The sequence below is a fragment of the Acinonyx jubatus genome, chromosome D4, assembly GCF_027475565.1.
Source record: "Acinonyx jubatus isolate Ajub_Pintada_27869175 chromosome D4, VMU_Ajub_asm_v1.0, whole genome shotgun sequence".
NCBI classification, from domain to species: Eukaryota; Metazoa; Chordata; class Mammalia; order Carnivora; family Felidae; genus Acinonyx; species Acinonyx jubatus.
The window spans coordinates 70403285-70418334 of NC_069391.1; the positions used below are offsets into that span (position 1 = coordinate 70403285).

Consider the following 15050-nt stretch of genomic DNA (forward strand, 5'->3'; position numbering starts at 1 on the left):
CCATTGACCAGGTCCATCACTGTTTTGTGCTCAGGGATGGGCAGAGCAAGGAAACTGAGAAGGGTCTTGGGCACTGAATGAATGCCTTTCCATGAGCCTCTTCTGTGAGGCCTATTTTTCTGGTAGGGACTGTCTAGCAACTGACATCTCAGAGATCATGGACCTGGGACCTCATGGAAAGACAGGAAGGGTCACTCTTGGAGAGCTCAGGTGGAATAGGCAGAACCTTACCTTTCAGTGTCCAACTTTTCTGCCTCTCTTGGCACTGGCCTGATACCAGAATAAAAGTAAAATAATGAGGAGCTAGGACTCATTTCTCTGTCTCTCTTCTCTCTAGGAAAAAGGGACATTTATCATCCATAAATATTATGACTCTATTTTAAGTAATATAATTTTGTGTCCTTGCTTTATCAATTTTTAAAGATAATAAAATGTTTTCCATATTTACTACTTGGAAGAACTGAAGGAAGTGTTTTGTCTGTGGGGCCCACACTTAATATTGTCAACCATAAGTTCATTGAGGAAATAGAAACTGAGGCCAACAGTCACATCTGTGCTCCTTCAGGTAGGATCCTGTATCCTGGGACACAATTCAGACCCCAGTCTTTGTTCAGAGGCTCTCAGAGGCTCAGCACTGTTCTCCTGATCAGTGAAGGAAGGCTTGGTAAAGTGATGCCAAACATGGGAATATGACTCTTGATCAAGTGCTGTGGAGCTTTGTTCTCTTACACAGATCCCGTACTCTCTAAATAACCTGATCTAGGACTATGGAATCACTGTGTCTGGTAATTTACACGAGACCCGCCACCGCATCCAGATAGTCTGTGAGCTTCAGTTGGAAACCTTAGTCGTTCCTTAACCTGTAGCCCTGCCAAATCTCTTTTCCTAGAGGAGTGAATGTCTAGTTTCTTAAACTTCCCATTTTAGGTGTCTCTGTGACCCAACCAAACTCATTTAGAAATGTGGGATGAAGAACAGGAATATAAAGAGTCATTCTCTGAAGGGCAACTTCTGGTTCCAGTTCTCACATTGTAAAAGCCTGGAAATCATCACTTTAGTCTTTGAAAGAAGCAAAAAGCTGAACAAACTGAAAATCAATGACTTTTCTTGGAGCCATAGTGGCAAAGCTATTACCCTAAATCTTCAGAGTGTGAATACACCGAATCACAGTTAAGATCAGCTTACCTGGAACAGAAACCACTGGAGATTTGGGATTGCTCTCCTTGTGGGAACACTTGAATAGACACTTGGACAAATTGCTGGAGGATGCATGTGGGCTAGCATGAGATTGAGAAACTCCTGGTGTCACGATCTAATGGGGTTCCCCTGCTTATTCATGAGTTTTATTACCAGGAACCCCACCTGGTTCTCACAGTAAGGAGCTAGGAAAAAATGCTCCTGTTTCTGGCAAAGGAGTGTAGGGTTGGAGATAAATGTAACCATTTTGAAAACATTGTGAAATATTCCGAGTTCTTCATAACAGAAGCCTACTCAGCAGGGGAATAGACTATCAGAGCCTTATGTCACATGAGAGAAAGTAGATTACTCAACTACAGCAGCACCTTCTAGACTTGACTCAAAACAAACAAAAAAATTTCAATACACTTGTGAACATCACAACCCAGGGACACAGACCCATTAAAAGACTGACATTTAATTATATCCCCTCCCCAAAATCTTATCACCATATCAACAGGATCACAGCTGAAAAGAGCTGCAAGGTATAGGTGCTACGTAGGGACATTTAGTGAAACCTACCGACACTAGGGGAGACAAAAAATAACGACACTAGAGGAAATTAAAGACTCTGACATGTATAGCTACAGTAAATATTAAACACAGCTCAACACCTAGCCAGGTTAACATAAGCCTTCACACTATTTCAGTTCCTATTATAATACTCTTATTATAATACTTATAATACTCCTATTATTTGGCTTTCAAAGAAAAAATGCAAGGCATGCTAAAAGGCAAGAAAAAAGCAATCTGAATAGACAAACCAAGCATCAGGTGCACATTCAGATATGACACAGGTTTCAGAATTATTGTACAGAGTCTAAAATAACTGATTATTATATTAGTGGAAAAAGTAGACAACACACAAGAAAAGATGAGGAATATAAGCAGAAAAAGGGGAAACTCTAAGAATCAAAAGGAAATGTTAGAAACCCAAAACACTATGACAAATGAAGAATGCCTTTGATTGACTCATCTGTAGGTTGCATATGGTCAAGGAAAGAACAAGTGAATTTGAAGACATAGCAGTAGAAATGTTCCAAGCTAAAACTCAAAGAGAAAAATAATTTTTTTAATGCTAAAATATAGAATACCCAAGAATTGTGTTTCAAAATGTGTAACATATGTGTCATTGGAATACTAGAAGAACAATAGAGCAGAAGAGATATTTGAAGGAAGAATGGCCAAGAGTTTCGCGAAATTAATGGCAGATTAACTATACATTGTAGAAGCTCAGAGAACACCAAGCAGAAAAATACTAAAAAAGCTTATACCTGGACATATCATTTTCCAAATGTAGGAAACAAAAAGATAAAATCTTTAAAGAATCCAGACAAAAATAAAAACCCACCTCTAGAGGAAAAAAAGATAAGAATTATGACCTATTATCATAAACCATGCAAGTATGAGACTGGAGTGAAATATTTGGTGTTGAAAGAAAAAACCAGAAATCAAGAAATTTATATCTAGTGATATTATCCTTCAAAACTGAAAGAGAAATCAAAACTCAGGCAAATAAAAACTGAGAATTCAGCAGCAGCAGACCTGCCCTGCAATAATGTTAAAATAACTTCCTCAGGGAGAAGGAAAATACTCAGATGAAAAGGAAGAGAAGGAATGAAGGAAGAAAAAAATAAAACCTTAATCATCATACTCTCAATTGGCCCAATAATAATAATGATAATGTGCTGGATCATTACATTATATGGATAAGTGAAATGAATGACATCAGTGTTACAAGGGACAGGAGGAATTGGAAACTCCTGAACTACCTATTAAGTGGTATAGTGTTATGCAACAGTTGTAAATGTATATTACAAAATCTAGGGCAACCACAAAAATATTCTTTAACAGGAGCGCCTGGGTGACTAGTCAGTAAAGCATCACACCATTGATTTTGTCTCAGGTCATAATCTCAGGGTTGTGAGATGAACCTCTGCATCGAGCTCTGCATTGGGTGTGGAGTCTGCTTGGAATTCTCGCTCTCTTTCTCTCTCTCCCCCACCCCGCCCCCTCTACTGCCTGTGCTCTCTCCCTCTTAAAAAAAAAAACAAAACATTTTTTTAACAAAGAATAACTGATGTGTTAACAAAAGTGAGAAAATAGAATCACATATAATGTTTGCTTAAAATCAGATAAAAACTGGGGTGCCTGGGTGGCTCAGTTAAGTGTCTGACTTCAACTCAGGTCATGATCTCCTGGTTTGTGAGTTTGAGCCCTGCATCAGTTTGAGCCTGCTTCGGATTTTGTGTCTTTTCCTCTCTCTGCCCCTCCCCTGCTCATACTCTTGTCTCTCAATAATAAAGAAACATTAAAAAAGATTTTAAAAAAACATAAAAACTGAAAAATAGGGGAAGAAAAAATGAATAGGTACAATGAATACTAAACAGTTACAAAGTAGATATTAATCCAACTATATTTAAAAGACCACTAAATGGAAGTGGTCTAAATTCACCAATTAAAAGACAGAGAAAACTGTCAGAGTGGGTAAAGACGAGACCTAATTATATGTTGTTTATAAAATACCCACTTTAAATATAAAGGTATAGATAGATTAAAAGCAAAAGGACAGAAAAAAATGTACCTGCTAACACTAACCAAAAATACATGCATACATACATACATACATACATACATACATACATAAAAATAAAAATCAAGAGTAATTATATTAATTTCAGATAAAGCAGACTTCACAAGAATGAAAATTATCAAGGATAAAGAGGAGCATTACATAACAGTAAAGAGGTCAATTCTCCAAGAAGACATAACACTCCTTACCATGTACACATGTAACACATAGCATCAAAGTATGTGAGCAAAAACTGGTAGAACTTGTAAGAAAAAATGGATTAATCCATTGTTATGGTTGGAGATTTCAATAGCCCTCCATCAGAAATGTCTAGATTCAGCAGGCAGAAAATCAGTAAAGATAGTTGACGTGAACAACACCATCAATCAACTTGATCTGACATTTATAGAATACTTCATTCAACAGCAGAATACACATTTTTCTCACACTCACATGGAACATTCACAAGATGGACCACATTCTGGGCCACAAAACACACCTTAACAAATGTAAAGTAGAAATCACACAAAGTATGTTTTCAGACCAGAATAGAATTAAACTAGAAATCAATTACAGAAAGATAGCTGGAAATTCCAAAATGTTTGGAAATTAAATAACACACTACTAATACATGGGTCAAGGAAGAAATCTCAAGAGAAAAAACTATTTTAAACTAAATGAAAATTAAAATACAACTTAATCAAAATTTGTAAGATTCAGCAAAAGCAATAGTTGGAAGTTGATAACTTTAAATGCAACTATTTGAAAAGATTTAATATCTCTGAGGGACTCTACTTACCTGATTGATGTCTCTGTGTTTCCAAAATATTGGCAAACACGGATTCTTCTTTATGTAGCACAGCACCAGAAGAAGGACCCCCACCCCACACAGGAAGGCAGGAATGGAAATACCTAACAAGTTGAATTGGATTTCAGCCATAGTGCACTAAGGTGTCTTAGACGAAGATGGTTCATATCATTGGCAATGTATTGCTGCCTCAGGCAGCTGGGCATTGAGAGTACATGTTCTAGACTAGAGTTCCAAGCCAACGTTACAGAGCTTTAGCTTAGATACCAAAGGTTCTTGAGGGTGGGGGAGGGGACAACGTAAGAGAGAAACTCACATGCAACCCTTCACCCACCATCCAACCCAGCAGATCTGTCCATCCTTCCATGGCCCTTCAGATGCCTCCAACCTACCTTCTAACTCCACCTATTCACCACATATATTTACCTTAGTGAAATCTTCATATTCCACCTGTTACCCTGATATTACCTGAGACCCCTTTTACTGGTTTGGTGATCTCCCTTTGGAACCCACATCATCCCCAGAGATCTACATCCCCAAGATCTACTCTGCCTTCAGCTGCTGTTTTCCCCAGTAGTGCATTTTTACCTTTATGGAATGAGAAACATACTCAGAAGCAGCCCTACCCCTCATATTTCCTCAAAAGAATCCATGTTTATTTATTTTGAGAGAGAGTTGAGCAGGCGAGGGCAGAGACAGAGGGAGAAGGAGAGAGAATCTCAAACAGGCTCTCTGCAGAGCCAATGTGGGGTTCAAACTCATGAACCGTGAGATCATGACCTGAGCCTAAACCTAGAATTGGATATGTAACCGGCTGAGCTACCCAGGAGCCCCTAGATGGTAAGGTGTTTAAGTGGGCTTTTGCACTTTAATCATAATCATACCTGCCAAATGACAATAGTGCAACTTGGGTGAGGGGTGTGTGGGAAGTTATATTGTTCTAGCTGCTTTTGTGCATGTTAAACATTTCTGTAGTAAAAATCTTTAAAAAAAATAAAAGAGGTTGGGTGCCTCATAAGGACAGGGAGGGGGGCAGAAGGAGACCTGTCAAGGGAGGATCAGTCCATCAAGACTATAATTTAGCTATTTCTCAATAAAGAGTAATTCCTTTTGCACTGGGAAGGAGAGAGGAATAGGGAAATATTTTTGGAAGATTTTGTTTTGTTGTGTTTGTTGTGTTCTGACGAAAAGCTCCCATCTCACAGATTTCTAGTTCCTCTGTAAACTGTGGTCCAGCACATCTGCTGGGCCAAGTAAAGGTGGCCTAAGTTGAGAAACGTGAGGAAATTTAAAATACATTTGAGTAGAATTGGGAAGAGAACAGACTAAGGAAATAGTGACCTAACTCCATTTGTTTTGTTTGCATGTAAACCTGGGATAAGTATTTGTGGGGTGGATGAATGATTTCCAGATACTGCTGGGGCTGAATTTCTTGTGGCATCAGTAGACTCAATTGTGAGATTTCCAGTAGTAGTCAGTAACTAAGAAAAAGACATTTCTGGAAAAAGCAGAGAGATGACATTTTGCCAGACAAGAAGGGTTGAAGGGGATTGGATGGGGCCCATTTGTACTAGAGCCTTTTTCTTTTTTAATTGAAGAATAGTCGACACACAATGCCACATTTGTTTCAGGTGTAAAACTCTATGCTGTGCTCATCACAACTGCAGCTACAACTATCACAATTCCATTTTGACTATATTCCCCGTGCTGTACTGGGGCTTTTTTTTTGTATGTATGTTTGTTTATTTTGAGAGAGATAGAAAGTGAGCACAAGTGGGGGAGAGGCAGAGAGGAGAGACAGAGTCCCAAGGGATCCCTGATGCGGGGCTCAAATTCATGAACCACAAGATCATGACCTGAGCCGAGATCAAGAGTCTGCTGCTTAACTGACTGAGCCACCCAGGCAGCCCTCTACTAGAGCTTTATAATGTTGGTTACCTTATAGATGATCAGGAAGACAAGACCTTGGTAGATAGACAAGAAGTTGGAAAATGAATCATGTGGAGTTGATAACAGGGGACATATAAGCTGGAAGGATAGGAGGAGGAGGTAAAAGGACACAATATCAGACTGTAGTATTCCTGATGGCAGAAGTATTCCCAGTACTAAGTTCTACAGGGTGGCAGTAACTGCACTGGATGGGAAGTAAAGGATGCTAAATTGAGATTATGTAGGAACTGGAAGGCTGTGTTATTGGTATATCTACATAGATGTTAGAGCCTCCAGTACCTTCTCACTTCTTCATGTTCCCTGCTCTGGACCATATTCCATCTATTGTCACTCTCAGGCTCCCCATAGACTCTGAATTCTTTCTGTGACCTTAATGTTCAGATGCTGCAGGGTCAATGGCATAACCTTGGACAAAAGGATACCACACTTGTATCGTCTTTAAAGAGGGCTTTAGCAGTGTTTTTCTTTGAACACTGAACAACCCAACCACTCCCATTCAGAGTTCACCCCCCCGTGGGATCCTCTGGTTACAGATTTCCAAATAATGATTAAGCCACTGTAACACTAACTGTGAATAAAAAAAAAAAAAAAAAAAAAAAAAAACAGTGGCTTAATCATTATTATCTGAAATCTATACCTGTCTTTTATCCTGCTCAGATACACAAGACTTGCTCTGAAGGTTATAAAACAGTTGATGACAGTTAAGGTGAGGACTACTATACATTTTCACTAAGGCTAACCTATAGGAGACAGAGCCTATCTCCTAAAACTGCATCAAATGGGCTTTAGGAGCACATGATCTCTATTTCTCAAGAGATTCAGGGTATTGGTCCCTTGAAGCAATCAGCAATAGCTGAATTAACACAAGCCCTGAATTACCCAAAACCTATGCCCCCAACACAGTACACAGAACAGACATCAGTATTAGAGAAATATTTATTGGGAAGAATCAATACTCTTTACAAGGTATTTGGGGACAGAAATTCCCCCCCCCCCCCCACCCGGAAATTCTGGAGAAGGGTTTTCTGTCTCAATGATAGACACCGATCTCCAAATACCGTGCCTTTAGCAGTGGTGAGAGTGGCTGGAGGCCCCTGGGCAGCTTGATGCCTGCAGGTGCAGTGTGGGTGGGGCACAGGCTCCCTGTGGGGCACAGACAGGCGATGGTTCTGACACAACAGCTGGCCCTTAAGGGCCACAGCTTCCTGGGGGTGTCTGCCCTTGTCCCTGATCTGTCTAATACTTGGAGAATGGCTGTGGCCCACAAAGACAGCTTCTTGGTGACAGGACTTGGTATTTCTCTCTTTACAGGAGGGAGCCCTGTAGCTGAGAGGAGGCCCCTGGGCAGTCTATGCCTGGGCCTGCACTTGTGCTTCCTTCCGAGGTTTCCCAAACTTGGCTGAGGACAGAAGGGGCTGTTGAGGACAGGCGCTATCTGTAGCATGCCGGTGCCCCATCTTCTCTTCTAAGAACTTCCCAACATCTTTCCTGAGTTTCTGAGCTTCGGTCCTCCCAGTAAAGGCAGCTCTACCTTGAACCATGCCTCTGCTTTGCACACATGGCAGGATGCCCTTTTCCTGGGAGTTTTCTTGTCTTTTGCACTTTCTGCCAGGATTCAGACATTGTAAAATAGCCTTCACTTTTTTTCTAAAAAGGCTTTCAGGGGGAGGCTGACCCTTCTGTGATAGGGTGCGGGAGGATTGGCTCCCAGGCTTCTCCGCCAGTGCCACGTCCCGAGGAGGGCAACTCTTCCTTATAGGCTGGGATGTCCCCAACCCTGCATCCCCTCCACCAAACTCTTGTGCTTTGGAACACGGAGGGCTCACTGTCTCTGTAGCTGGTGGGAGATTCTTGTGCTGGTGCTTCCTTAAGACATGCTTAGGGACCCAAGTATCCTGCTGCTGTTCCGTACTAATTCCTGTGTCCTGCACATGGACGTGAAGCACTTGGGAAGCTCCCATGTCCCCACTGGAGTCCTCCTGGTCATGAGTCAGGGAGGCCTTGGAAGTCGAGGGGGGCAGGTCGTTGTCTTTGCTCTGGGCCCAGCTCTGCTCTCTTTGCTCCAATTTAAGCTTTAATTCCTTATACAGCCGTTCTGTTAAATTAGGATCTTGGGGAATTGATGTGTTTGGTGGGTGGCTTTTAATGGTCACAGTACGTTTGTCCTTATTTGCATTCACATTTATCATTTGGGGGCTTCCTGGCTGGCTGGTTGTCAAGCTATCTCTAGGTTTTGATTGACGTCCATCTAGCTCCTCAGCCCTGAATAACTCCCTGGACACTTTGGGCACAGAAACAGGTTCTGGATTCACCACCATTTTGCCCTGTTGCATCTTGACTCTATCACTGGGATTTACGGTCTTATCCTTTGGCTCACGCCTGGTGCCAGCTTGCCTTGCAGGCTGCTTTGAGGGCCATCTGTTGGCTGGTACAGTCTGTGTCTGACTTGCTTTGCCTATGCTGCTATGTCTGATAGGTTGAAGAGTCTGTCTGCCATCCTTCATTTTCTGAACTTCCTCTGCAAGCCCATGGTTGATAGGACGCAGTGATTTTGCTGGGATTCCCTGTCCTTCCTTGCCCACAGTTGAGGTGGCAGGGAGCGAATGATCCAGGATGGGGGCTGAATTTTCCATTTTGTCTCCATAGAGACTTAGAGCTTCCTCTAAGGGATTTGAAAGCCCCAGATTTAAATTTGGGGTCCCACGATGGCATCCACCCAGGAAAAACAGAGAATTGTTGTCCCAGGGTTCTCAATTAAGTCCCAGAATTCAGGTGAATGGGACTAGCTCGGGTCATAGGAACACCCTTGAAATAATTACTGGGAACCAGAAAATACTGTTGCCCTGATCTTAGCCAGTGCTACTCAAAGTGTGGTCAATGGGCCAGTACTTGTTCCCATATTTTTGTCAGCATCTGCACCAAGTATAGAAATTGAAGATGGTTAGAACCTTCTATTGCAATTTTACAGAGTAATAAAATCCAACGTTTGTATTTTGTTTGTCTTTGTTTTGTGTGTCATTGTTTTCATGATTCACTTGCATTGTATCTTAGGCAAGTATCAGCCCAGAGTACATGGGGAGCAGGGGGAGGAAGCAAACTGGTCCTCCACCACAGAAAGTTTGAGAAACTGTGGTCTAATTTGCATGCTCCACCTTGAAGTCTGGGAGTGAGTCAGCATTCTGGAAGCACACAGGGAGACTTGGGGAGATCTTTCCCTCATGCCATGACAGGGGGCAAAAAAATGTCCATTCTAATTGTGGGACCTAATTTGGAGAGGGAAGAATACTCCCAGACTTCCCTTAGCGCTGTCATTTTCTCATGCCTTCTTTCATGTTGACCTGTCCTATTCAGAGTCTCTGGTAAGAATTTACCCTGTGTAAGCTCTGAATATGGCCATTTTAATAGGCTAAACATTACATGCACCTTCAGCTTCCCTGCCCGTCAGAAAATTTTTTTCTTTATTTTTGAGAGGGAATGAGAGAGAGAGAGAGAATGCAAATGGAGAGGGGCAGCAGGCAGAGAGAGGGAGACGCAGAATCGCAAGCAGGGTCCAGGCTCTGAGCTGTCAGCAAAGAGCCCAACGTGGGGTTTGAACTCTCATGAGGTGTTGAGATCAAGACCTGAGCTGAAGTCAGACACTTAATCGACTGAGCCATACAGGTGCCCCTCCCATTGCAACTTTAATTACTAGAATCAAAGCCTCTGAATGTCTCTCCTAACCCATTAAGAGAAAAAGAACTTTGAGTGAGACTAACACAAGGTAATTACTAAACTAAGCCGAAATCCTTTGCCATGCTCTTGGCAATGAATTATGGAAACTCCAGAGCCCCATAAGAGGTCTAAAGGGGCAAAAAATGTTCACAACAAATTTCAGGGACCTTGGTTTCTCATTAAAAATACATTTTAGAAACTGTTTTAGGTTAACTTGCTAGGGCAGTTGTATGGCAGGAGAACAGGGGCAGCACTTCAGCAAACTGCAGCTTTCATTTCTCTCTTAAAATGGAAACAATAAAAACACAATTAAAAATAAAATTAAGAAAACATAATCCGAAAGAGTATTTTGATTCTTTTTCTAATTAAAGCTCTGCAATTAAAGTTTTGCAGGAGAGCCACCTGTGTTTTTAATCTCCCTGTCCACAAAGGGCTAATACAGGCACAGGATTTGAGATTGTCTCCTACACTCAGAGCTGGAAAGGACCTTGGAGAACCTTCTAGTCTGGCCTTCTCATTTTACAAATTGGAAACTGAGGCCAAGCAGGGTGACTTCTCTCCTTAATCCTCTCTTTCATGTATGTGTGTGCATGTGTGTGTGCATGTGCGTGTGCGTGTGTGTGTGTGTGTTCTCTCAGAAGGCTTGGAAACTTGGAGCCTGCACAGTTTTAACATAATTCACACATTCAATATGGGACTTTCTTTCCAGGGCCCTAACTCATCTTCTACTATGAAGGCAGTGCTGCAATAAGCACCAAATTTTACCCAGTACTGCCTCAAAATGTGTGATTTTGGGGGTGCCTGTGTGGCTCTCTCAATTAAGTATCTGACTCTTGGTTTCAGCTGAGGTCATGATCTCACCATTCTTGGGATCAAGCTCCACATTGGGTTTCATGCTGATAGCGTGGAGCCTGCTTGGGCTTCTATCTCTCTCCCTCTCTCTCTGTCCCTCCCCCATCTTGCATGCATTCTCTCTGTCTCTCTCTCTCTCTCTCAAAATAACTAAACTTTAAAAAAATGTGCTTTTCTTTTTTGCCTAAGTGAACTTACAAACAATTGAGATAGTAATGATTTTTTGTGAAAATCTAATGGAAATACAGTGTGTGCCTTCATCCCTCCTGCATTAAAATAAACTGTAACATTCCTTCACGACCCAAGCTTAATCTAATAAACTGCTGTGGTACTCCAGAGGAGCCAGTGCAGAAGTTTCGGCATGTAGACACAAATGCACATTGGCCCCAAAACCTACCATCATAAAAAAAATCCACCACTTAGAATTTAGTGGATTACTTCTTTTTCATATAAATGCAGTGATTGATTATAAAATACACAGTTCAAAATTGACCCAAGAAAGAACAGGCTTTCGTAGGTCACAAGACCACCCTTGAGAGTTAATGTAGATTAGGTCAACCCTTGCGGGGATTAGGGAGAGAATCACAAGGAGGAAGTGGAACAGAACTCATGTTGGTCAGTACTTATCATGTGCCCCAAACTTTCACTCATTCCCTTTAACTATAATGTGAGTGAAGAAATATTTTTCTCATTTTACAGATAACAAAACTGAGGCCCCGAAGGATTAAATAAATTGCCCCAGGCCACAGAGCATAAAACAAAAAAGCAAGGTTATGAACAGAGCTTCCTATAGTCCCTGGCCTGCACCTTCGCTCTGCAGGATAGTGTTTATCACTCTTTCTTTTATTCTGCTCCCTGAGGCCAGTCATTGGATCATTGATTGTTGGGTTACATCTACACCAGATATTTAGGGGCAAAAAGAAGGGAATTCAATTCGATTTGGCTATTTATACATTTAAATTTCTCAAGTGAAGGAGGCACCTGAGATAAAATATCTTCATTATTATTTTAGATTAATTCATTGACTCTAATCTTATCTGTGCTCTATAGTCACAAACATCAAAAGCTGATTGAAAATGTGCATAAATTCATACATAAATGAATTATACATGAATTCATTATAACCCTCATAATGATTTACACAAAATCCAATTAACATTCTATGAAACTTCGGGAGAATGTGACGAAATTCTGATGTTCACAGGAAGAAAAATAGATAAGATGATCACAGAAAATTTTGAAGGAGAATAAGAGATGGAACTAGCCACACTAGATATTTAAATATAAGACTATATAATTAAAATAATCTACTGAAAGAAGAAAAAAATATACAGTTACAGAACACAGACTAGCTAGTCCAGAAATTGATTTTGTTCCATATAAGAATTTGCTAGAAAGTAAAAATGACACCACCAGAAAGGAAGAGCTATTTCATGAACTTGTAAAGGAATAACTCAGTAGGAATTTAAGTAAAATAAAATTAGTTTAGATGCATTCCTAATAATGCATAGGAAAATAAATCCCAGATACATGAAAAAATTAAATATTTTAAAAATAGCCTTTTCCACAAAAATAATATAAAAACAGGGTGGGGGACAAAACAGAAGAGACTCACAAATATGGAGAACAAACTGAGGGTTACTAGAGGGATTGTGGGAGAGGGGATGGGCTAAATGGGGAAGGGGCACTAAGGAATCTATTCCTGACATCATTGTTGCAATATATGCTAACTAATTTGGATGTGAATTTCAAAAAAAAAAATAAAAAATAAAACAAGTTAAAAAAATAGCCTTATCCAACTGTCCACTCAAACAAGGTGTAAGTTACACCTGGAAACTGAAAACCCAGGATGACTTCCTAAGCTTCAAATCCTTTAAAAAAATCATAAAGCAAAAGACCCAGCTGTTCAGATTACATAAAATTGAAAACTATTTGTTAGAGGGGGAAAAAAAGCATAAACAACTAAAAAAGCAGATTTGGAAAATTATATTCAGGAAATTTGGGAAAAAGCATCTTTAGAAAAGGCATTATTTTATAGCTATTACAAGAAAGAACATTTTCATATTTAAAATTTGTTGATGCATATTTTCTGCCCATAGCCTTTGTTCAGGGCAGCAGAATCAATCTCCTTAAACCCCATTTTCTTATGACGTTTCCTTGTTACAAGAGTTTAGGGATTCTGTCACTTACCATTCTCTGATCTCAGCCATTTTAGAAGATATATACTCGACATATCCCTATACCAGCTGCATCTGATATTTATTTAATAATTTTCTTTAAATCAACTCTGTTTCACTTAAATAAACTAACTTTGTTCTAACCAATAATTTCTGTGAAATTGCTGTTAGATGTGATTAAAATTTAAATCAGTAAACTCTGGGCAAAGCAGATGACCCTCCAAAACATGGGTGAGCCTCATCCAATCAGGTGAAGGACTTAAAAGGAAAAACTGAAGTCCTCTGAAGAAGGAATTCTGCCTCCAGACTGCCTTAAGATTCAAGACTGCAACATCAACTGCTGCTGGAATTTCCAGCCTGCTGGCCTGCACTGCAGATTTTAAACTTGCCAACTACCACACTCAAAAGAGCCAACTCCTTAAAACAAATCCCCACTCTTACGCCTCTGTCTCTCTGCCTCTCTGTTTCTTTCTGTTCTCTATTGCTCTGTATGTGGGTGTGTATATATACACATCCCATCCTATTGGCTCTGTTTCTCTGGAGAACCCTGAGTAATAATACACTGACCAGCCTTCAGGAACACTGACTTTCCAAATCACATTCAAATGTCTTGGCCTGGATGCCAATGCTTACCTTAACCTAGCTCCTCCTTCCTAGTCCACATTCACTTCGTGTGACTTTCCACTGCACGCTGCTTTACTCTAGCTGGTCACCTCACATCTTTGTTTGAGCTCAGCATTCTGCTGAGGATACCTTGATTTGCCAGGCCTCCCCTTCCTGCCTTCAAGGCCTGGAACAGTTTCCACATGAGGAGCTAAGGAAGAAATAAAAACTGGAATAATATTCTCACACCTAGAAATATGTAAAACCAGCTCTGTCAGGTAAGATTTCATCTCACATGCCAGGTCGGACTAATTGGTGGCAGTTACCTGATTTTAAGAAGGATTCGGGGGCTCTCTCTTTCTGAAAGAATGCAGGCATCTATTAGTGATGTGTGACAGTGGAAGGGTGAGAAGGGCCAGAGTGGTAATGAACTTGGTACATAACTGCCATCTCTGGCTTACTTATTAAGGAAACTGGCAAGACTATTTTCCTGGGCCCTTTCCAATGCCTTTTCAAAACAAAGCCTTAGATGTATAAATTTCTTACAAAAACTAACCTACATTCTAGTCATTTCCCGTATTTACATATGTAGGGAAAGTCAACAAGAGCATTGAAACAAAGGAAGGAGTACAGAGAACAGGCTACAGTTGCCTCCCAACCATCTCCTTTTTCACACGGTACCAAATGTTAAGAGAGAATTTGCCCGCCGAGATGAGTGAGTTTGGGAATACAAACAACCCAAGATGCCAGTGCAGCTATTCGTTGACCACTGCTGCCCAGCACCCAAACACTGGGACATCCTCAATAAAATACCTTCGGGAGATCCTTAGGTATGAAAATTCTCTTGGGGCAGCAAAAGTTGCACTGGTCGCTCCCCCCACATCCCTGTCTTCCCATCCCTGAACTGCTGAAACGAGAACAGAAGCAACCCTTTGCAGCACATCAAGATCAGAGTAATTGATACAGATCTTCCTGAAAATCAACCCAACCTGTCCTAGTAGAAAGCCACCATATGTCTGGTTTTCAATGGTTCCTTCCCACAGCCTTTAAGGATGGGGTCAGGAAGCATGATTTTTCATACAGGTGGGTTAGGTTACTTTCATTCATTCTGGACTTGAACACTGAAGATACAGAGAGAAAC

At 40.8% G+C, this 15050-nt stretch overlaps 1 protein-coding gene across 4 annotated transcripts in view; it reads right to left on the reverse strand.

The window, feature by feature from the left end:
• LOC106989185 (spermatogenesis-associated protein 31D1-like) overlaps window positions 1–15050 on the reverse strand; it is a 212894-nt gene that overhangs the window by 45086 nt on the left and 152758 nt on the right. For 3 of the 4 annotated variants that reach the window (XR_008291233.1, XR_008291232.1, XR_003416876.2), the window contains one exon: window positions 232–333. Coding sequence is in view for 1 of the 4 variants with exons in the window: in XM_053205229.1 (XP_053061204.1) it covers window positions 7916–9199 (1284 nt within the window). In the remaining 3 variants the exon portion in view is untranslated. Of the gene's footprint in view, window positions 1–231; window positions 334–7449; window positions 9480–15050 lie in introns of those variants that run through there. The other variant, XM_053205229.1, reaches the window with a different exon arrangement.